Source organism: Sturnira hondurensis, unplaced genomic scaffold (genome assembly GCF_014824575.4).
Source record: "Sturnira hondurensis isolate 20B ecotype Veracruz unplaced genomic scaffold, ASM1482457v3 Scaffold0004136, whole genome shotgun sequence".
Taxonomy (NCBI): domain Eukaryota; kingdom Metazoa; phylum Chordata; class Mammalia; order Chiroptera; family Phyllostomidae; genus Sturnira; species Sturnira hondurensis.
In genome coordinates, this window is record NW_028076767.1 from 38,649,486 (window position 1) to 38,675,170 (window position 25,685).

Consider the following 25,685-nt stretch of genomic DNA (forward strand, 5'->3'; position numbering starts at 1 on the left):
AAAATTGTTTTATTTATTCTGCACACATGTACGAAGGGGTGATGGCGGGGAGGGCGTGAGGAGGGTGCATTACTCTAGGCGCTGGTGTATAGCAACGAACAAAACAGAACTCCCTGCCTGAGAACCCTCACTCTCCCAAGGGAGGAGGCTGCTACTTTGAAGAAGTATAAATATATAACACATCAGATAATGTTCAATGCTATGGTGAACAATGACACAGGGAAAGAGGGATATAGAGAATCCAAGGCAGGGGCAGGTGCTGAATTTTTTAATTGGTGGTCATTTACCTTTACACTTCTCCCTAAAAAATATTTTTAAATTTAAAAATCAAATATATTTATTTTCCTAAGCACCAAATTATATTGAAGGACATATTCAGAACAATTTTCTATTAATGGGGACAAGTGTATAACCTTGAAAATTATGATTTTAATGACCAAATAGCCATTGTTTCACTTTTTTAAAAAATGCCTCCTATAACTTTCCTAAGCCTCCTACTAATACATAGGTAGATACGTCCTAATCTTTATTGATATAATCAATTCTGTAATAAAACTTAATATTTACCACAATGGTCACCAAGTAACAAAACATCTTTAGAGTCTTGGAAAAAACGTGGGGTTTTTTTTGCATCCTGTCTTGATTAATTTACTGAATTTTGGGCAGGCGGGACAAACAGCTCATCAGTATATGGTACAACTGATATCCAGCTACATTCCAATAGTGGCTGGAAAACATTTGTGTTGTTTTTCTTTTTTTTTCCCTTTTAAAAACTTTTGCTGTAATGGTTAAATGCCTTCCAAGCAAGTGAGAGGATTCTTGGGGAACACGAAGTTCCCTGAGAACTGAGAAGGCTGTCTAGGTTCCTACGAGGGGGGACTAAAAAACAAACAAACAAACAAAAGTAATTATCTTCTGAAAGGCAGGCCCCTTGCAGTACAGGCTTCCCCTGGTAAGTGAGTGTTCTAGGAACCCATCTCTATCAGTGTACCAGCCGGTGTTGTTGTAAGAGGCTGCATTCGGCTTCAGCGAATTTTCTTTGAAGACTCTTTCAATGCATTCGCCTGTTTCCTGATGGGTGATTTATGATTGCGCCTGCCCACACCGCACTGTATTCAGCAGTTTTTGACCAAAAATGGCATGACCCCTGCTCTCCACCCCTCCACCCTCTCCCTATTCATCCAATCTCAACCCCAACTTTTTTTTGGTTTTCCTGGATGAGAAATGTCCTCAAACGGAAATGTTTTGCCAATGTGGAAGAGGTGAAACAAAAAATGGCACTAACCAGCATCAAAATTAACGAGTTCAAAAACTGCTTTGAGCAGTGGGGAAAAAAAAACATCTCAGGTGTATTGCACCAAATGGAGAGTACTTTGAAGGTGGCTGGAGTTTAAATATATAAGAATAAATACACAATTTTTAATAAATAGATTCTTGTTTATTGGGTCCCCTCTTGCATCTAAGCAGGCTTGTTCAGTAACACTCCTGTTGGTTACCACCACAGCCTAGACTACCTCAGTGACAGACATAAAAACTCCCAAGAAATCTCAGGTGCTCTTGTATTATCCACAGTACAGCTCTCCCGAGCATTTTATTAACCCAAATGTCTTTTACATTGGGAATATTGGACATTTACATTAGGAACTTCAAAAGAGAGTACCTCCATGGTGATGTGACAGACTCCCTCCGTTATCGAGGATTTCTTCTCTAGCAGCTGCCTGTATTTGGAAGGAATGCAACAAACAGATTTCACTTTAAAGTGAGAGTTAAGATTCAACTCCCAAAGGAGGCACATACTCCCTGGGTTAGTAGTAAAGCAGAAGCTTAGTTTTCCTTTCTCTTACATTAACTACATTTAAAAAGCAATTAAAATATATAGCCTATTTGTAATAGCTTTTTCCAGTGAATAGTCACAATCTATAACAGTCACTTCCAGATTCTAGAATAGAAAAAAAGGCAAAATAATTCAGCAGCACTAAGTTGTCACTGAAAAAATGTACTGTGAGGACAAAACCAGGTCCTACTCTAAAGGGAACATGTCACTGTACCAACAAACATTAGTAACTAACATTTGCCAACTGCTTATTGTTATGTCTAGAACAGCACTAAGCAATTTATATGCAATAACTCATTTATTTTTATTATAGCTCCATGAAATAATGACAATTACTTGTATTTCACAGATAAAGAAATTGAGGCTTAAGCTGTTAAATCACTGACCTAATGTCATACAGTGGGCATCAGATTCAAAATTACAAAGCAATCAGGGGTCAACCAGCAAAGTCCTTATGGGGCAAAGTACTTGTGATATCTATGGATACTTAAGTGTGGGAAGAAAATTCAAACCTTGTTTCATCCTCCTAACATACTAGGCCTAGACTAGACTCCTTATAGAGCCCTAAAGTATAACTGAAATTACATTCCATCTGTGAGTCTGTGATAGCCATGAGGTGAAGTATCTACTGCCTTGAACGGCTCAGAATTACTCAGGTTGTATAGTACCAACAAACCATCAGAAGCTGGGCTAGGGTAGAAAGGAGCCCCTGTCTGTCCCCTGTGGGACAGACAGCCCATAATACCTCACTGCAAAGTAGTTTATAGAAATCCTCATCACTTTGGATTTTTCAAATGAATCATAAATACAGCAGCCCTGCTCTAAGAGATTTTATCTTCTGGCAAATTATTTTAAATAAAGCAATAACTACAATACTTGAAATCAGTAGCATTTAAAGAATGGCAGTTTGGACCGGGAAAGAAGGAATAATTTCACCCTTGTAGTACTACAGGGAAGGGGCACTGGGCAGCCACAGAGCAATACAAAAACACTGAAAGGTTGCCCTGGCTGGTGTAGCTCAGTGGATTGAGCACGGGCCTGTGAAGCAAAGGGTCACTGGTTTGATTCCCAGTCAGGACACATCACTAGGTTGCAGGCCAGTCCCCAGTGGAGGACACATGAGAGGCAACCACACATTGATGTTTCTTTCCCACTTTCTCCTGTCCCCTCTAATAAATAAATAAAATTTCAAAGAATAAAAAAACACTGAAAGGTTAAGGTGATTGGAAAGAACTTGAACTTTTGAGGGTATGGATATGTTCACTGTTTTGATTGGGATCATGATTTTCCTGGTATACATATATATCAAAATTCATGAAACTCCGGACTTCATGTGCACTTTACTGTATTTCAATTTTACTTTGAAAAAGCTATTAAAAAGTTGGGAGGGGGGAGGCATAGGTGGGACCAACCAAACCCTGGCTATGGTTTGAGTCTAGAAGTGTCCCTTGAAAATCATCTTGTGGTATCATTTTTGGTAAGTATGTAATAGAGTTAAAACACCAGGATACCTGAGGCTTCACAAACCCCAGTCTCTTCCCAGTTTATACTCTAGTCTGGACTTGAACTCTAGACATGTAACAAGAAATGCTCATAATCTAACAGAAGGCTTTATCAAAATTAGAAGCTTAAGACCATTTAAGAAGTATAATAAAACCACTAGCAAATGAACCCCAATGGTCTACATATAGCTTTAGCAAACAAACAAATTATAAAACCTAGAACAAGAATGTTGCAGCAACACAGACTTAAAGCAGCAGGGCTGCTGACCTCAACAGTAGCCACCCTCTGGAGCTGAGAGGCTGCCCAAGTGGTAGCAAGCATTCCCTGTGTCCTTTGTCATTTCATTTCATTCGGTATTATGTACTGTAAGTAACAACCAAAAAAATCACAAGCTACAGAATATTAATTTTAGAACACTAGTTCTAATATATGTAGGGAATATTAATTTTAGACTCACAATTCAGTATACAACCCAGTGCAACAAACTTGCTTCTTATTTCTATGGGGTATCATCAACCAGGTAAAGTTTTAAGTGATTGAAAAGAGTCAAACTAAAATTCACAAATTGATGGCAGAGTTTATCAAAGTTAATAAAGAATCTAAGAGCTATATTCATGCATGCAAAATTACCTCAGTCTGTTCAAACACAGTCAGCGGGTCACTTATTCCCCTGTAGTTAAAGGCAAAGTAGAAATAGACACATGCACCAGCATCGTAAGTCTGCGTCACCCTAAAAAACAAACAAACAAAATCCCCACAAGGCGTTAAGTGAAATCCGATTTAATGTCTAGAAACTTAAAGGCAAAATCATCTGAATGATTTGCTTTAGCCACAATCTCATTCTCTACCCAGCCTCCTACTCCCTGAAAGGAATGCAGACTGGCCGGCTGAAGAATATACAGACACTATTTGTACTATCTGGACAACTTTTCTTGGTAAGTTTGATTACCCCAAAGTTAAAAAATTTAAAAACAATGTAAATGTTTCTCTAACTGTCCTGAAATAAACAAAAACCCACCCCCTCAGAAGAGTTTTTTTTTAAGTATGTTGTAGCTAAAAACAGCTCCAACAAACTAGATGGAACTTGGCAATCCAAAGTCTTATAAACTTCCTCTAAGTTAACAGAAATAAGTACGAGGCCTTAAAACCAGGAAACAAAAGAAATGTAAGATATCAAAAATGATCAGACTAGGTAAAATACATCTTCACATTAATAATTAGTAAGGATTTCAAAATAAACTAAATGATCGTATCAAATGCACTGACATGGCCTTAAAACAGTGTCTCTGGGCCCCATACGTGTGCATGTTATATGGTGTTTACAAAAATATCTAGAATGTCAGATTGTAAAAATATATATAAATATATTTTATAAATAAACACATATTTTAATATATTAATATAAATATAGCTTTATATGTATAAGTAAAATATAAATATATGTGGAAACTATATGCCGGAAATACAGAAATATAGAAAAATATATTTATAAATTTATATAATATATATATGTGTGTGTATACATATATAGAGAGAGAGAGAGAAAAAGAGAGAGAGTTGCTTTCAAAATGCCGCCAGGCGAAGAAGCGCTTGAAAGGGAGCCGAGGTAAACATGGTCGAACCTCCAAATGCAATTTACAAAAGTCCCCAGAAGGACCTCAACAGAAGGAGCAAATACAGAGGAAATACTCTTTGTTACTACACAATACAAATAGACTCTAATCTAAAATTTTAATGGCCTTTCAGGCCAAATGTTAGCTGCCTCAGAACAGACGAAATGAACTGTTTAATAATGCTGTCAATTTGCCAGCTGTGTTTTTTCTCCTAGTGTTAATTCACAGTCATAAAAAAGTTCCTGTGAATGTGCACTTTAAGCTCCAGATTTACAAAGTTTAAGAAAAACTAAAACAATTTTAACCAATGGCATTATTATTACAAATAACCAAATTTAAATAAACCTAAAGGATACAGGAATAACACGAGTTTATAGCAATTACTAAAGTATACATCACTTATAAGAATACTTAATAACAATAAATATAATGTAACTAAATATTAATAGACTATGGCCACCTTCCAACAAATCCAGAATCAATATTAAATGCAGTTCAGTTTTCAGTAGGTAACAAGGTTTCTAAAGTCAAAATAGTTCTTGACTGATCAGTATCTGAAAGCAAAAGTAGAAATAATGAAAACACTTTTTGGAAAACTTCAATTTGGGTCCACTTTAGAAAGCGATTCAGATCTAACACCTTTTAATAGATCAATTCTATCATTTAAGACAGTTAAACACTAAACTTCCAAAATCACCCTGACAACAGACAGTGTGGCTGCCAGTCCAATATTCTATAATTTTTAAAAAGTGTCTGTGCTCTGTACTTTTTGGACTATTTTACTTGTGTCAGATTCACTGGCTAGGATTCCTTTCCATAAAAATTCAGGGTTGGAATTTCTATTCCAATAGACAAAGTACCTTCTAACAAACAGAAATGAAATAAACTAAATAAATGCAACCTACAGCTAAATTATTTTCCTTGGAATCTTTAATTTCAATGATATCTACAATTATTTGAAATTAATTTTAAAATAACTTTTTAAAAAGCTGGTTTAAAAAATACATCTTGAACTTTTACATTCAACACAGAATAATCTCCTTGTCCATTATTAAACAGCTCAAGTCAAATGAAACTGAAATCATATTCTTGTTAAATGTTAGTTCAATCAACTATGCGCTATAAAAACTACATTTAAAATTCCTATTAATCAAAACTATTCAAGTAACTAGACTTTGCACGTACTAAACTTTGGTTTTATAAAATGATCACAGTAGCTGAGCATTTAAGCTTCTATCAGAAAATTATTCCTATAAAAACAGCTTCTTAATTAATGACATGTGGCCAATTCAATCTAAGTATACCAATTCTAGCTACCTACATAATGAAGATCCTTCAGTCTGTGAGTATCTTCTGAAAAACCAAGACATAAGTGTTCTTACAGAAGAGAACATTTTACTTCTCAATCAGTTTCAGTAAATAGTGGTCTATCACAATGATATTTTCAATATGGAAGGGGAGAAGTCTCAAGACTTGTTGAATAGGGAGGTGGGGCAGAAGGAGGAAGGGGAGATAAAATCTGTTAAGCTGCCAACTAAACATGACAAAAAAATAAAAACTTCTCAACTATACAAGAATAGATTCTATTATTTTAAGTATTTCAAATTTTACTGGTAACAAATGACTTTTGGATTATTGGGCCTGATTTGTTTTCAGTATTATATAATAAGAGAAGACTCAAGTACATCAGGTCCTCAAACGTCGTTTCATTCAATGTTCTTATAATGTTGATGAGATGCCTGATGAGATGCAGTAGGAACTTAATTCTTGTTTATACTGATTAGCCTATAGTAGAATTGGTTTCGTTATACATCATTTTGCTTCAAGTCACAGAACTCATCAACATCATTAAGTGAGAATTTATTTTATTAGTTTCAACTGATAACATGAACACAAATTTTTTTCTTAGACTTCAAGGTCTTTATGACAAGTTTCATTTTTAAAACTGCTTCCAAATTTTTTTTCACAAGTACATTCTTACACCTTCATTTAGATAGGTTCTCTATAAGATCAGTTCTCTAACCAGGCTCCCTCTTTCCTCTTCCTTCAGATATATCCAATACCCAACCAGTAAGCTCTAAATCCACAGTTTTAGCTTTTACTTCTCTGATTCTACCCCGAATGCACATGTTCTACATGCAAATACACAGACTTGACTTGCCACTTCCTGAAATGCTCTTCAAACCCTGTCTCTCTCACCAGAAGCTCAACAAGACTATTTCAATGAGATCCTGATTTACATGAACAGTTCTGTGAGGAAGGTGTTTTCCTCATATCCCACGGTAGGGTTGGACTTTCTTACCCGGCAGATGCACAATTTATCAAATTCCAAAAGATATGTCTCAACGGGAACAATAAGAACAAAGAAACATAACACGGCAGTAGGGAATTACGAGAGGATGCAAAAGAGAAAAGAAGAAAAAAACTACAGAGATAGCACTTTAAAGAGTATATTTCTAGTCTTACAAAGCAAATATATGTAAATCATCATGTTATGCCAAAATATCAATAGGGCTTAACAACTGGATGTTTCCATGAGGATTTTTCTTTGGGAAGAAAAACAAAATATCCTAATTTTCTTGACTAATACTAGTATGAATTATAAACTCAACCTTAATGTAATTACATCACGATGATACAATGGCATTTATACAGCTCTTCATAACCTTTCTCATTTCATTCTTACAACAGTCCCACCAAGCAGATGCTATTACCACTACTTTACTAATGATAATCTAGAGCTCAGAGATTAAATTATTAATAATAGCGGAACAGTGCTTTCTTTTCCTGTTCAGACATGTGTAATGTTACAAAACAAATTAAAAACTAAGCAGGAAATTGCCATGATGTTGCAACTGATAGGCAGGGCCGGGGTGCCAAGGGCTGCAGACAGTCCCTCTGGCTGGAACAGGCCTAGGTCAGCCTTCCCGGCTGAGATTAAGTGATTCCAGGCAAATCAGAAGAGCCAGGATCATGTACAGAAATTCAGACAAATGCTGTTATGCTGAACCCTAATGGTTGTCTCGGAGCTCAGCATCAGGTGTACTTAGTAATAAAGATAATATATTATTTCAAAAGTTACCTAACTTCTAGTCATGCTTATATTGGTTTTTATTTGTTTCTATAATAAATATTGGAGTTATAAATCCACACACAAAGGAAAAAAGAGAGGCAGTTATGTAATATAGAACGTTCGACAAATTTTCAAGTGCTACATTACCATTGTACCCTTTACTTTAAAGTTCCCCTGTTCATGATCTGTCCTAACTTCCATTTATTCTCCATTCCAGTTAATTGAATAACCTTTTGGAAAATACACATGCTCAATCCAATCTTAATACATTTAATCTTTGAGTGTTTACACAGAAAATTAATATCAAAAGATTTAAAACAAAGTACTCCTTTTCAAGAAAACCTCCATCTGGGCTGTTGCTATTTAACAAAGAGAACAAAACCTTCAGTTAAACACGATCGAATACGGGAGACACTAGCCACATATGCCTTAAGCTTAAATTTAAATTACTTGAAATTAAACAAAATTTAAAATCCAGTTCTGGTCACACTAGCCACATTTCAACAGCTCAAGAGCTACATGTGCCTTGCAGCAACCACATTCGACAGGGCAGATACAGAACATTCCCAGTGTGGCAGAAATATCTGTCAGAAAGCAACAAGTTAATCTTCATTTGGATCTTCCATTCCACGCATTCCTTTATTCCATACCCATTCATTTAATCAACTGATAAAATGCTTTAAGTGCTTACTCTCTACTGAAGAGTGAGCTAGGCTGACTACATATGTAACTTACAGCTCCTTGACTATGTACGTAACGTATAGTCTCAGTGAAGAAGGTCTTCTCGTACTCCAGGAGCCCAGGCGTTTGGGTCTTCACGGCCAAGCTGTACAGAGAGCTGACAAGGCTCATTCACGGAAGGGGTGTTCTGCTCCTAAAGGGCTCCGGACTGCTCTAAATGCCAGTGGCAGCATCCTGATGAGGTGGCAAGTGAGGTTTAGGAGAGCTTGCTAAGTGAAAGAGAATGAAGCTTCTCTCCAGCTGGTCAATTACACTTCCCCATTAATTAAAAAATAGGTTTTTTTTAAAGAATAAGAAGTATAAGAACAATAGAAAGCTCACCTGCATGTAGAAAGAGGAGCAAACTGAACACCCTTCTCTTTGCACTCCCTTATTATTCTTTCTTTTACATTCCTACAGAGATCTACAACCCTAGAAAACATAATTGAATACATTTAATTTTCAAATGTTACAAAAATTTTAATATATGCTGCTTTATCTGGCATCCTTCAAGTCAGAAATGCTCTTAACTAAAACTTTCATACTTATTTCTTCAAAAATAAAGAAGAGCTTTTATCATTCAAATTGAGCCTTCTATTCGTAACTTTCAAGGGAGGAAGGTCCTTTCTTTTTTAGCCACAGGAAAGACAGTACAGCATACTCAAGTGTCCTGAAGGCAGTTTCCTCCACTTTAGATAAATACAATTTCAAAATAAATTTAACTGCAAGATTTTAAAAGCCTTAAAAGCTATAAAGAACACATTAATAAAAATTCAATTCTGGATTAGAGCAATACCAGTTTTACATCTCTGTCTAAAAAGTTTTCCTTAAGCCCTGACCAGCGTGGTTCAGTTGGTTGGGCATCATCCTACAGACCAAAGGGTCACCTGTTTGATTCCCACTCAGGGCGCACGCCTGGGTTGTGGTGGGTTTGGTCCCCAGTTGGGGTGCCTACGGGAGGCAACCAATCGATGTTTCTTTCTCACATCAATATTTTTCTACCTCTTTTTCTCTCTCCCTTCCTCTCTCTCTAAAAATAAAATCTTTTTAAAAGTTTTCCTTAATTTAAAAATAACTTATTTAGTGATAATCATTATGTTATACCACATGTTCAATGGCCTATTCTTAAACGCTGAGCTAAATTCCAGTTCAACAAAGACTTACTAGACATGTAACTCTGTGTAAAGCTATGCTAGACTGTTTGAGATCAAGTCGATGAAAACAGATGAGAGGAGACTGGTAATATTTAACAATATTAACCTATGTTTTAATGTGAACTGTAACATACTGTTAAAACTACGTATTTTATTTCATATGGAAAATAAAACTCTTAAGGTATATAAAAGCCACTTGTTCTCCAATAAATATCCTGGCTATGCACTGACACTGGGAGAGAAGATACCAAAGGAACTCAAAAGGCTGACCTGCCTCTAGTCTCAAGGTCAATGTGACTGTGTGAGAACTGATGTAAGAAAAACAACATTACATTGATTATGCTTTATAAAACAAAGTTATCTATATTTGCAGTAAGAACAAAAATATATGATTAAAGTATAATGTGAAAAGGATTTTAGTATTTTATTAACATGTCAAATTTTATTCTTATAAAGAACTTGGAATTTTTATAAATTCTAACTTTACAGAACGGTGTTCTTAAGTTAAATTCTGCTTTATTCTATAAGAGCTGCAGGCAAACATGATTTATCAATGTTATCTATGCCTTGTTTATGGAATAGTAAGAATGCCATGTTTTTTTTTTAAATCTCAGGTAAAACATTTGGATTATTGAAATTTAATGTGTTTTTATCTTGAAAATCCAACTTATAAAACAAATACTTTAAATATAAATAAAACATGCTAAGCTATGCATGTTTATCAATACTAACAAAGGTTAATAAATATTACAAATTTTTTGAAAGTTACAAGTTCTTTATCATGTCTCCCGGAAATGGAGTTTAAGTGCTTCTTTTTCTTCTTGATCATCATAATAATCGTTATCAAAAATAATAATCAGGAACAGGAGATGGGACAAGGAACAAAACTGAATGGTTATAATCCTTATAATGGGATACTTTCTAGAAATGATTCGTGAAAGTATTCTCACAAAACTTGTGCAAAGCAGTCCATATGGACCAATCACCTAGGAGATAAATGTAACTGTGTATACTTTTAAATTCTTACCTGATCTATTAACAAATTTAATACTATTGACCACTTCCTTCTCAAAAAAAGTTTCCTTGGGCCTCTCTCGCATTGCTGGTTTTCCTCCCAATTCTTTACATACTATTCCCCAGTCTCCTTTGCTCTTGTTTGTATGACTATCCTTAAATGTTGAGGTTCCCAGGACTTCTTCCTTAGGCCTTTTGTTCCCTCATCCATACTATTTATAAGTGTTTGTATCGGCTCCCTTGGTTTTAATCACACTCTCATGCTGGTGTATCCACTATCTTTAAACCCCCACTTGGACCTCTTACATTGCTATTTTAAAGGCTGAATTCTTACACCATTCCACAGTACCTCCATAGAATGCTATGCAGTTGTGCTACTATGGCCTACTGAGGAATATGCAAAACTAGTAAGGGCAATAACCCCTTAAGAGAATTATGCCTGAAAAGGTCAAGCAACCTAATAATGAGTTAGAGCTGAAGACCCTGATCCCATGGGTTCTGCTTCTAAACACCGACTCTACCCAGCTAATGGTGGGAAAGAAAAAATATTGCAAAATGGGCAATAAAATTTCATGTCAGGAACATAGCTGCTTTCCCTTAACCTTATTTATGGGATGGGATGGGATGGGATGGGAAGGGACCAGGAAGGGACGGGGACAGGGACCAGGAAGGGACGGGGACAGGGACTGGGAAGGGACGGGAAGGGACGGGATGGGACGGGAAGGGACGGGAAGGGAAGGGAAGGGAAGGGACCGGGAACAGGGAACCAGGAACCGGGGCGTAGCCCTGACAGGGAATCGAACCACCATCATTTGGTTCATAGGCCGGTGCTCAATCTACTGAGCTACACCAGCCAGGGCTCCACTTTTAATAAAACTATTTTGCATTTCCTAATCAGTTTTTAATTCCCAACCGATCTGTGTATACATAATTTTAAAAATAGTACATAATTTCTTTAAATTCTATACCTTTGAGAAATCATTTACATGCAAGTTAAGATCTTGCTGAATAGCATGTATAGAAATATCAAAAGCTAAATAACAAATCACAAAAAAATTAACTAATTTCATAATTTGGGAGCACTCATTAGAGAACATTTAAGCATAGTAATCACTTAAGAATTTAAACCAAAGCTAAGTAAAATGACACAGTGACATTTAGTGTTCAATAAGATTCTTTAAAATAAAAACTTCAATAATAGCTTCCTTCTATGGGACACAAACAAATTTGCCACAAACAAAAAATGGCTTGCAAATGTGATAATCTGATGGAGATATTAATTTAAATAAAGGTGATTATGATATTTCAATGTTTCTTTATAAAATTTTAAATTTACATATTTACACACAAAAACACATTACTTGAACAACTTGTATGGCATACTTTAAGAGCAGGCATTTTTTAAATATTTGCCATTCATTTTTATTTAGATAACTTTTCTAAGAATTTTATTTCTATGTTTAATATGGATCAAAATTATCTGGATTTTATTTCAAATAGATTATTTGTTGATTTTTCTTAACAGGTTGTGTGTTTTTTTTTAAATTGTCGATTCTATTACAGTTGTCTCCCACCCCGCCCCCCCTGGCATTTTATTTCATTTTACCTGTCCCAAGGAGCAGAAGTCTCAAAAGATTCTCCTAATACATAGTAATCCAAACCAAAGTCCTGTTAAGACACATACACAAAAATCAAGAAATTATAACAGATGCAGAAGAATCAATGATATTATTTGTATTTTATGTTGTTCACCATCAGTCATTCACGAAATTATTGGTATTCCATGTTTCTACCTTAATCTCCAGGGCTCTTTACCTCTCTGCTACCCACCTCATAAGAGCCCTGGAAAGGGGCCCAAGAGTGAGCTATAACCTCCAGGAAGACAGGAATTTGGTCTGTCTTATTCTCCTCTGTACCTCTGGCACCAGGCTAAGTCCTGAAATACAACAGGAACTCAAATATTTCTCCAATGACTGGAGTTTTTGTCCAGAAACTATCTACATGTATGTAGAGATACTAGCAGAACACATGTTTGGTGGCCTAATCAGTAAATTAACCAATACCAACAAGTGGCCATTAGGATCAAAGGAGCAGGAAAGTAGGAAAGTGGGGGTTGGGGGAGAGACTAGAAGAAGGAGAAGCTATCTCACTTTCTTAAAAGTAATTATTCTTCCTGGCTGGTGTGGCTCAGTGGATTGAGCACCGACCTGGGAACCAAAGGGTCACCAGTTTGATTCCCAGTCAGGGCCCATGCCTGGGTTGTGGGCCAGGTCCCCAGTAGGAGGCATGCAAGAGACAACCACACATTGATGATTCTCTTCCTCTCTTTCCCTCTGTCTAAAAAATAAATGAAAACTCTTGAGGTTAACATAACTAATAAGTTTCTTACAAACAGAAAATTTAGAATTAGAAAAATTTTAGAACTCAAATATACACAAACTATTTCTTTAATTCTATATAGTACTCATTGCCAGTGAATCAGTAACTACTTAGAACTAAGTTAAAAATCAACTTTTAAAGACAGTTGAAGACAGATTCATCTAACCTTAAAACAGATTATGGATGGAGTGAGGAACAGTGCTAAACAAAACACCTTGATTCTAACCAATGTTAGGAATGGCATACTCAACTTTCAGACAGAGAAAGGCCCCACTCTTCTCAAGAATAGAAAGACCTATTAAAAACCTTTAAATTCCTCAAAAGCATATATGTAAGGTTTAATGAACAGTTAAAAATTATTTATAAGACCTAAAACCATCCATTGCCTTTCATGATCTATGAATCTGTTCATTACAACTTCTAACTCAGCACACAAGCAATAACTGTACTTTTCCTTATCAGTATGGGGCGGGGGTGTGGGGGCAGCAGGGAGATTTACGTGCTTCAGACCACTGCAATCTAAACTCTCGACCTCACCCAAGGTTACATTAAAATGCTTACCCTGGGACAAGCTGGGGTGGAATTGTAGCTAATCCTTTATTACTATAAAATGATATGTTCAATTACAGTTGGTTAAAATTTAAGAAAATAATTTTGTTCACTCAAGGTAAGAAAAAGTATTATTTGCAACATAAATTGACAAGGAAAGTATGAGATAACTTACTCGAATGTACGCAATGACATAGGTCAGCAAATAACCTCTCTGTCCATTATCTTCTCCAGCTGCCAATCCACTGTAATTAAAGAAGTGCTAATAAGTTTCCAGTGAACTATTAAAAATATTTAAAAAACCAAACTGGTATGACACCTTAAGATAAATGCTGAACAGATTAACATATATTACATTATATCTCATTTTTATTTTACTCTCATTTATCATAAATATATCACAGAGCCATCAAGGGAATAAGCTTGAACAACAAAATTCTAAAAGCATTTTTAATATTTCAGTTTGGTCATTAACTTCAAACTTTTATTGATCACACTGATAAAACTGACTCATGAACTCATGAAGGTTTTTACCCACATTATCAAAGAATATTAGACATAAGAAACAAATGTAAATAATCCTCATAAGTACAAAATGATACTCAAAATATTTTTGTTAAAATACTCTTAATACTCTTATTTTATTATTATATTCTTATTCATATATTCATATATTATTATAATCATATTCTTACATAAAGATGTACAACAAATTATTAGGATCTTCCAAATACCAAGATATTTCAGCCCTGGCTGGTGTAGCTCAGTGGATTGAGCGCGGACCTGTGAACCAGAGGATCGCGGTTCGATTCTCAGTCAGGGCACATGCCTGGGTTGCAGGCCAGTTCCCTGCAGGCCAACACCCAGCAGGGGACGCACGAAAGGCAACCATACATTGATGTTTCTCTCCCTCTCTCCTTCCCTTCCCCTCGAAAGATAAATAAATAAAATATTTTTTAAAAAAAAAGATATTTCTTGAATACCTGAGCACACAGTACAATATTTGGAGTATTATTTCATGGAACTTATGAATTAAATGAGACAACACATACCTGGAAATATTAAAGTTTTTGAAGCAACATGTAGACAAGTATAAGTCCAACAGGTAAGGTCTTATTACTTATGAACACATGAACTGTCCCTTTCAATTTGAAAGGAGTTTTGCCCATGGAACTGCATTTGGAGATCTACTTAGAATTAATCCATACAACATATAATTCAGTCTAAGTGTTCTGCTTTGTGAAAGTCAGTCTTATTTTAAAAGACTATGAATGATTATTGATTTCCATACATTCATTATAACTTTTTATTTTTGCTTCTTTCCATCAGAAGGTAAAAATTAAATTTTAACTATTCTTTTTTTATTTTTAAAAGATTTTATTTTATTTTTAGAGAGAAGGGAGGAAGAAAGAGAGGGGGAGAAAATAATCTCTCCCCCCAGTTGGGGAGAGAAATTGCCCCAACTGAGAATGGACCTGGCTGGCAACCTTTTGGTTTGCAAGCTGATGCTCACTCCACTGAGCTACACCAGCCAGGGCAAATTTTAACTATTCTTAATCAACTAAATAAAACTGACCCCAAACTCTCAAAACACCCATTAAAAACTCAACAAAACCATAAAAAGAAAAATATCTTTCCTTGTGACTCTCTTGGATCATGGTTAATAATCGACTGTTATGTCTCTTCTCAATACCCAACCTGTACCTCCTCATTCTCAGGATGCCAAGCATTCTCAATACCCAACCTGTACCTCCTCATTCTCAGGATGCCAAGCACTTAACAATGGTGTTTGCTCAAAACTCAGGTCTTGAGATTGTATGACATGAACCTCTTCTGGAAGAATTTCTTTATGGCTTCAAGGAACAACTTGAGAGTTAAATCCACTTACTGCCTGAAGTTTTGCTTGGATTTAGTGGTAAGTAAATAATATAACGTAGGTGTACCCTTGGTCTATACAAATAATGTAAGGCATTTTTAGGCTAGGATAAATGGGCTATGTCAGATTTCCTGACTTCGTGTCATAGATGGACATACTCAAATCAGTGTCATCCAGAGTAGCAGCAGAGGTTGACAGAAGCAGCTCTAGTCTAGAACCACTTGGGGACAGAGTATAATAAAATGAAGGGGCTGTTTGTACTACCAAAATGTTAATGAGAGAAGGACACAGAACTTAGGTCAGACAGCTAAGGGTGAAAAGTAAGAAACAAGAGAATTCTGGGTTGGGTGTGTTTGTATGTGAGGGTGGGGTAGGCAAATAAAATTCCAAAATAAAGCGAAACTAGTCAGAAAATTGCTGTGTAAGTGAGCAGAGGAAAAGAGCTGAGCCCACAGCTCCGTTAGCTATGAAACAGGGGCAGACCCTGAGTCCAAGAGAGAAGAGAACACTACCGACCTAGGAAATGGAAACTGCTCATTGCGGCCTGGTGGCGGAAGCAAAACAAAGAAAAAAGGGGGAAGACTAAAAGAAGATACAGAAGACCTGTCCTGGAAATCTTTGAGAAGGTCCATTCTAAGTATGTATTTGGTGGGAAGTAGCACTGAGCAGGACTGTCTCTCTTACATCAGGATTAGGAAAGGTCCTCCTTTGTAGTCCCAGATCTACCAGTTCTCCTCCTGACCCCATTCTAGGACCTGGCAGGGCAGGGTAGGGCAAGCTTGCTTCCACTTCAGAAATCAGTGTGACAAACCACACAGACACATGTATTTTCTTATTGAAGAAGAAATCAGATGTTCATTCTAAATTCATAAATCCCAAAGGAGAAGAAAAGTCATTCAGGGTTTGCTTTTCTGAATCACACATTTCTGGACAAATTTAGCCTTTTGGAACTTCTCTCTTGTTTTTAGCTTTCAGAATATCTCTGAGCCAGAATTACCTTAAGATACAATATCTAAGTAATAATAGGGACTTTGAAATTAAAGGCTCCTAACTTGCCACTTTTGCAGCCACTCAAAAAAAAAACAAAGAAGATTCAAACTGCTTTCTGTTCAAAGCAGCAGCATCCATCCCCTACTTCCTGCTCCCTGCCACAAATTTCAAACATCAATTAACAAGGTTCTTAAACAAATTTAAAGTGATTTCATGAGGAAGGACTGGGAAGACTAATGAAAGAGGAATGAGAGACTTTTTTTTTACATAAAAGAGCCATCTGGCGAACCTAATCACTCTCATGTTGAATTACACCAAACAACTTAAGCACACACTTTAAAAATAATGATAACATATTACCTCAAATTCTACAGTAAAATGTCAATACATTTGTCATGATCGCTGACAGGTAATGTTTATTCTGCTTAGCTCTGAGAAGTTAAAGTACAATACTAGCCAACACTGATAAACAACCAAAGTATGATTATTCAACATTTGGCTATTATGTTCTGTTGGATTGTAAGTGTTCAAAGGTATTGAACAGTGTTTGGGTGGAGGTGGAAGGCAAGGAGGAAAAACGGCTAAGATAAAAATGTTCTAAAACTGTTGGGAATACTACATTAAAAACAATCAATTTGAAGCTAATGAAGTGGTAGAAACAGGATTTAAAAAAGAACAGAAAATAAAGAACAGATTAACGATGGCCTGATTCAAAATAAAATACATTAGCTAAACTAACTTAATGAAAACTTTAGAATGAAATTTACGCGTGCTTTTTCCACGTTATTATGCAGAAGGAGAAGTGACTGAGGAACAAGGGTGAGCAGAGTGGCACCTTGAATGAGAAAAACACCCCTGAATCTTTCAGTTGTTAGAACAAAGAACTAGATCCTATAGAGAACGGGGCGCAAAACAGGACTCTCCTAGAAAAGCACACGGAAGTGTTTCCAAGTATCAAATCAAAAGACGCCTGTGCCATGTCCCTAATGAGAGCCCGGACTGTTCAACACAGAAGATTTCTGCATCTAAATGAGGGGAGCCAGGATGAAAGTCTACTAAGAAGCTAAGTTATTATAGCATAACTCAGAAGTAGCAAATAATAAGAGCAAAAAATGAGATCTCAATGGAGCTCTAAGTTTTCAATGCTTCACCTTTGCTTTAAAAAGATATCTATCTCATTTACCATAATCTATTTTTAATGGGTGAATTTGATACACAGTTTTTTTTAGTACAAGCAAACTGCTAGAATTCAATCAATAGTTCTGGGGTCTCAGTATCAGTATATACAGAGACCTGGATTCATCTTAAGGATGACTCATTCTTACTTTTAAGTTGTAAATGGTTGGTGTTCAATGAGAAAAACAAAACTGGCACCACATGAACAGACAGTCCATGATAGTTGGTGGCTCAAATTAAATAAAATTGACAGAATGGTACTGCCAAATACCTAAAATTAAAATTCACCAGGAATAAAAATATTCACACAGAATTCAAGTTAAGTATAATGTACATGATATATTTTAAGTTCTAGAAGAGGAAAAAGATGGGTAACCAGAAAACTGTTAGTTTATACATTTAAAAAACAAAAATAAATGGAGTCCTGATAAATGGCATTTTCACTATAGTTCCCATAGATCAATCTTATAATCCATCAAGCAGACAGAAAGAAACCACCCAATCATTATTCAGTTGGTTATAGACATGAAATGTTTTGTTCCTTTATACTAGCACAAAACAGTAAGTGACAGGCGGTAGAGTACAGGTAATTTATCAAATACTTTTGATTAAACACAATTTCCTCTCAAAAACATAATTACAGCATTTTTATACACAGGGTCTGGCAGAAGTAACGCCCCTTGAGTGTGGTTGGTAGGGCAATGATATAGGTGTAATAATTTAGTTTTAATTCGAACATTTCACCTAAAATGTCATATGGTATGCAAGAGTACGATATTGTTATTAAGAATTACATGCTTATGATTTTGTAATAAAAGACTTTGTAATAAATAAGGGCGTGTTTTGTGTCAGACTCTGTATATATTACTACCACTAAATAGTAATATGACTATGAATTCTTTTCCTATTTCACTCTAGCACAATAGCAAATGTTATAAAATTAGTATTAATGGAAAAATATAGTACTTAATATAATCATGTATATGACTATATACAGCTATATTAAGTAACCATATACTGTATTAAGTATATACAACTAAGACAACATAGCAATCTAACTTCCTACAAATTTTTAAAGTAAACCAACACAACATTTTAAGTTATACTACCACAAATACTAGAAAGGGAAGATTAACAACTGCTTAGAGATATCAGGATTTTAGTTTAACTTGGTATTTTGAAGTGAAAGCCATACCCAAATTTTGCAGCAATGTCATACACTTGTTTTTCATGCTGAAGCACCTTCTCACGGTCCCCCTCAAACAGTAACGTAGCGACACTGATCTGACTTGGGTCAAATCCTTTAAACTACAAAAAAAATTATTATTACAGATAAATCTTATCCTACAAAAGAGTAAATCAAAATACAATTTGTCCCTTTTTTCCTCCTAATCTGGGCTCAAACACAGCAGCTCTTTTAAAAACTGAACTTTGGAACTTTACATGGCAACCAAAGAATGTTCAGTGCACCTAATTCATGTCATCAAAATATAATAAAGCTATGAAAAAAACACTTCACTTCAACATATGCCTCGGTGTCAACTATAATGACACACTGGTATGTAAACACAACAGTTAACTTGCAAGAATTGTGACTATAAGAAAGAATCTGATGAAACTCCCAAAATGATATAAAATAATAAAGGATGGGGGGTAAAAACCAATAGCATGCTTAAATACTACAATAACTCTTATTAAATAATATTTTCAAAGGAGACTTTATGAATAAAATTAAAATGCAAAATACCTAAGAACAATCTTAAAAGAAAACAGCTAACTTCATTAGGAAAACATATCTAAAAGATTTAACACATATGTTCCTGAGCACATAAACTAAGTATTATAAAACCTGCTAACTCTTGCCAAATTAATAAACTAGTTTATCTTAATTCTAATAAAAATCTCAATGGACTTCCTAATATGATTAAGATTTTCTAAATTTTTCTAAGATAATGAACAGGTACGTGACAGTGGTAACAGAAAAACTTAAAAAAAACAAACCCAAGAGGAAGTACTAGACCTACAGCAATGAAATCCACTCACTTTTTCAGGAACAAAAAGCTCACTAAGCTCATTAAAAAGAATCTGGTACTTTAACAGGGAGTCTACTTCTTGGCTAAGTATGTAAGGTGTTGTGCACAGGGCAAATCAGGGTGGGAGAGGCAGGGATTAGTTAGCAAATGGTCTGTCACAACTGGTTAGCATTGGGGAGGAAGAGAGGTCAAGTGATAATATATATCTTTATCTCACATCATAAAAACAAAAGAGTTTAAACAGTAATAAAGAGAAAAAATTGTAATTCCCCCTTAACAAAATAGCAAGAGAGAAGAAATGGTTCTACTCATAGTTCTGGAGGAAGGAAGGTTTTTCTAAGCTTAGAAGTAATTAATCATAGGAAAATGTATAAAAATTAAAAGCTTTTGCATCAAAAAGAAAAACCTTTATTTAAAGGGATTCATTGACTGGAAAAATTACTTACAACATATATGCAAAGGTATTTAATAATTCCACACACCAAAGCACCAGGAAAAAAACATGAGGTTCCCACCCTGCAGCAATAACCCCATTCAACAAATTCACACAAAAGTTGTATCTAGCAAATATAGGGAAATGGTCAGTCTCAAGAAACATCAACTAAAATAAAGTACTATTGCCTGTGGATTCAGTCAACTTAGAACATAAAACAAAAATCCCAGTAAGCAACAGCAAGGAGGCAACAAAAAAACGGTACACGGATATTGCCAGCAACAGTGGGAGCTGGTATAAACCTTTACGAAAGGAATTCAGCAACCTATAGTTGTTTTTTTAAAAACCCATTATTTTTATTTCATTGCTAGATATCTACTATAATGGAAAAAATTCAAACTATAAAAAGTGTTCCATGCATAGAACTGTTTAATGCAGTGTTGTATTTTAGGTACTTTAAACCTGAAAAAAAATTTAATTTCTCAAATGGAATGCATCATTGATTTACTTTGATAAAATATTCATTCTAACAAAAAAATAATAATTATGAAATGTATGCAGTAACACAGAAAAACATACTTATAACAGGTACTTTGTTAGGGGCAGAAGGCAGGAAACAAAAATCAATTAATATCCTAACCACTTAAAATTTTCTAGCATTTTATTTAAAAAATTCTTACCTTTGTAATATAAAACTTTTTTAATCCATCCAAAAATGATGTAAAAATAGAGGAAACCTGAGGTTTAAGAGCATGACCTAAGAAGAAAAATTAGTATTTCAAATTAATAACAAATTATATGTTTTCAGAAGATCTGGAGAAAAGTGAATGTTTTTATAACCTTAATTTTTAAAATCTGTTACACATGACATACTAAGATCTACCTCTTTTATCTTGATTTTCTTTCAAAAGTCACAAACAACTTTTTGTTTAGAAAATCCCCCGTTTCTTTTTAAACTCAAATTACTACATGTAATTAATACTACACATAGTTTAAGTTTTCCTTCAATGGTACACTTTATGCATAGTAAAATCACTTCATTAATTTTTATTTCATTAAGACAACCCAATGGTGACTGGTTTTACTTTTATTTTTTTAATTATGCAGAAACCATGCAGAACTATAACCAAATATGGAGTCAGTATCACATTTAAGGTTGTTTCTTAATTAATTCTTATTTCATCTAGAATTCTTGGCATAAAACTAGTAATTGCTTCCTTAATCACACCCCGAGAGTTCAAATTGCCAAAATACCATGAATGGAGTCTCAGAGTCTGTTAAATTCGCATCTCTGCCTGCAGACTGAGCTTAATTGAGTGAACGTCTTTACTGTTTTCTCATTGTTTTCAGAGTAGCAGCAACTTCTTAACTCTCATGACTGTTACATTTAAGAGTCACGCATCTGGCCTTAGTGATGAGTCCAATTCAAAAAATGTGGCGTACCATTTACACAGAATTTTTATAAAAATTTTTAAAGTCTCTATTAAGTCTAAAATTATATTCAAATAAACATTTTATTATTAAAAAGAGGCTTTTGGGTTTGGGGATTCAGTTTATGTTTAAAGTGTGGGTCCCTTCTTTAAAATAGGTACATACAGCAAACTAGTTTTTTGAAAAACAAACAAAATTCTAGGGAAGAAACTATTACTTGCAGTCTCTTTTTTTTCCATTCACTTTTTTTTAAGTGTGAGTCTGAATCTGGAATATGTATTGCATTTCCATTGATTACAATATGAAACTGCATTACATAAAAACCAACTAACACGAAATCCTCACCAGAGGCTAAGAATTAGGTATCCATGCTGTACCCATGCTGCAAACCACAACAAAAACAAAGGGCAGATTGTCTAAGGACCAACCTAGCAACCTTTCAGAGCTCCTGGATCATAAGAGGTTTGTTCAGGGGTTTTGTTTTTCTTTTATTGTAACCTGTCAGAGATGCTTCTCTAGCATAAACAGTTTTTTTAATACATACCATTTCTAGCACGAATAAAGTCAGAAATACCATATCATCAAGGTATTTACTCTCTGTCACAAATGGTATTCATTCTACTTTAACAACTGAAAATAAACATACAAATATAAACGTGTGAGCCCTGGCTGGTGTAGCTCAGTGGATTGAGCACAGGCCTGCGCGAACCAGAGGATCGCGGTTCGATTCCCAATCAGGGTGCATGCCTGGGTTGCAGGCCGGTTCCCGGCAGGGAACACACAGAAGGAACCACACATTGATGTTTCTCATCCTCTCTCCTTCCCTTCCCCTCTAAAGATAAATAAAATCTTTTAAAAAAAATCTCCAAACCTACAAAGTTAAAAAAAATGTGTGTGAGTGTATATGTTGCGTTCCTGCAAGAAACTGAAATTGTGTGTTCCTCAAAAAAGTCTCTTGATCCACATAATCTTTACACAAGATATGAAGACTCCAAATGTCATGACTGATGTAAAATAATCCTAAGGGCGTACCTTCATCTTAATACATTGTACAATTTCTGTAAACACTAGTGGGAGGTAGTCACATATACTCCTGATACTGAGTTGATGATACCTTTAAAGCATATTATTGTAACAGTGATACTAACTTTTAAGTAAGTCAAGTATTACTATCAATTGGGCATATTAGCTTTCACTTATTTTTTAATTAATGTTACCTATCAAATTGATTCCACTCTAAATATATTCCAGCTATTGTGTTTTATCTTTTACAGTAAATAAAGTAACTGGTTTCCAAACTTACTAGGTGGACAGTTCGATTAGTGAACTTTGTGTTGTTACAGTGTTAGTTAAATAATTTAAAGGGATTTAATAAACATCTGTGTTTCAAAGAAGTTACCTGAGACAGTGGATCAGACACATCTGGGTTTAAACCCAGCTCTAACTTGTGAACTCCGACTGAAATTTTATACCTTTGAGTCGTTTGTAAACTAAGAATGCCACCTTGAACAGCTGTGAGGAGATACTTGATAAATTGTGCTATTGACAATGTGCTTCATAACATTAGCACTATGCTATGTGCTATCCAAGATTTGTTTAACCTCTTTTGCTAATTTAATGATTCAGTCAACATGTTATATAATAGATTCAGGAGATATAAAAATGAATGAGAAACATTCCTTAAATTTTCCAAACTTTAGTTCAAAGAAGAAATCTGTACATCCTTTTAATATACTCAATGACACATATCATTTCAACATATTAAAAAGATTTCATTTTCATATAATGTTTAAGCCTGATTTTCATTTAACTATTTCATTATTTATAGGACACATTTAGCTTAAACTTGTATCAGTAGTACAATATTTTTAAAGTAATTTACTTGAAGAAATAAAAGCCCATAATGGACATAGAAAACTTTAATTACATCTAAACTACTCTTAGGTGGAATGAACAAAAACCTGTCTATCTTAGCCTTCGCACTTATTATTGAGCAATCATTCCCATAATTTCATGGACTGTTTTCAGGGTACTTAAATTCTACAAATTTAAATCCCAACTACATTATAATTTATGAAAAATATATAGAAAAAATAGAATTGAAAAGATAAAAAACTGTGTCAGAAAGTTTAACACTTTAAGCAAAATAAAGAGAAAAAGAGTTTCCTGCTACTGAATTCTCCATTTGAATGCCCCAATGGCACCTTCAATGCAACCCATTGTAATGTCTTTTCCTCAAAGTCATCATCTCTTTCAGACTGTTATCTACCAATCCAATCGGTCAAATCAAAATTTGGCAGTTGCCCTCAACTCTTATCTTTATTTAACCCTCTACATCGAGTTGGCAAACAGATCTTTGATAAATCTATCCCCTATTCTCTACCTCCACTGCTGCCACCCTGATCAAGGCCCCCCAAACTGGCCTAAGCATTTCAACTCCTCCTTCCCACTGGCACCATTCTAACCTATCTGCATAATGCTAGCAGAATAAGCTTCCTAAAAGGTAAAGTTGATTTGTTTTATTACCTCTGCAAACAAACCCCTTGCCTGACAAATCTATCCTGCAAAGCCTTAGTCCACCCACCAGCTTTAACTCCTTGACAACTTATACCATAACCTCTACGTGAGCCACACAAAACTAAAATATACCACAAAGGTTTTACAACTTCCTATTTTTTTTCTGATAAGTGAACAAATTTGGTAGCAAAAAAAGAGAACATCTCAGGCAAATTTCTATTCACCTTTTAAGATTTAGCTCAAGAATCACTGTCCTTTAAGAAGCCTTTCCTATCTTTCCACCCCAAACTCAAGGAAAACCAGACAGGCCATCAACCAGCCCTCACCTGCACACCAGGCTAGCCAGCGCTGTCTTCTTTCACAGCACCTCCAACACTTTTTCATTCATTCACTCATATAACTGTCTGTCCTCATTAGACAGAGCAAGCTTCCCAAAGGAGAGGAACTATGATGTTCGTCATTCTAGCTCTGCACTCAGTAGTCTTCCTGGTATATAACTTGCATTTCATAAATTTCTGTGGCTTAATAAGCAGATTAAAATCAACGTTTCTTACTTACCAAACTGAAACTGCTGGTTATCCATGAGGCGAATAGATGCAGGAGCACATCTCTGTTTTAAAAGAAAAAAAATGTGATGTAAACTTAATAAAGTAAAGAAGCTCAACAGGTAAAATATGAATGTCATCTTTCTTCAAAAATAAGTCTAAGAATTGTTTCTTCTTTTTATCCCTTTTCATAAAACAAAGAAAAACTATCAGTATCTAGAATTCTAAGATCTTTCAAGACTATCTGTATAAAAACAGCAACAAAACTTTGAAGCATAAGATTATGTATCTAAAACATCTAAAACTGCACCAGTATCACATTTATTTAGGCACAGAATAAAAGCTGCAAGAGAAGAAAAACAAGGAAAGCAGATATTTATATCAATTTGTAATGTAAAACACTACCATATGAACACTAGCAAGGTTTAAGCTACTTACAATTTCTCCACAGAATTAAAATGAGCTGCACCTTAAATGGGATTTTTATTTTCTATGCAAATATTTAACATGGTTAATGTGCTACCAACAGGTTGCTTTCAGATTAAAACATTTATCTTCTGAGTATTACCACTTACCAATAAAATTTGTCCCAAGACAATGTTGAGACTTACGAGAACCACTCAAAAGAACCAAACAATATATACTCTTAACTGTGTATTACAATATTTTTGCTATTACTTTCTTTTAACTGAACAAATACTTCATCTTTAAAACAATTTATAATACACATTTTATTTCACCCAACAAAATGACTAGTTAGTTTCCTATCTACACAACTTATTTACTCCACTTTGAAACTAAAGGTGAGATAATTCAATCTATATAAAAAAGTCACTGCCAAATCT

The 25,685-nt window shown here is 34.9% G+C and overlaps 1 protein-coding gene across 2 annotated transcripts in view; it reads right to left on the reverse strand.

The window, feature by feature from the left end:
• Positions 1-25,685, reverse strand: part of AGPS (alkylglycerone phosphate synthase) — a 144,828-nt gene that overhangs the window by 22,186 nt on the left and 96,957 nt on the right. For both annotated transcript variants that reach the window (XM_037044384.1, XM_037044383.1), the window contains 8 exons: positions 24,854-24,905; positions 21,028-21,104; positions 19,077-19,189; positions 14,015-14,084; positions 12,518-12,579; positions 9,086-9,175; positions 3,968-4,067; positions 1,661-1,718 (listed from right to left, as the gene is read on the reverse strand). In XM_037044384.1, coding sequence (XP_036900279.1) covers positions 1,661-1,718; positions 3,968-4,067; positions 9,086-9,175; positions 12,518-12,579; positions 14,015-14,084; positions 19,077-19,189; positions 21,028-21,104; positions 24,854-24,905 — 622 coding nt within the window. The remainder of the gene's footprint in view (positions 1-1,660; positions 1,719-3,967; positions 4,068-9,085; positions 9,176-12,517; positions 12,580-14,014; positions 14,085-19,076; positions 19,190-21,027; positions 21,105-24,853; positions 24,906-25,685) is intronic.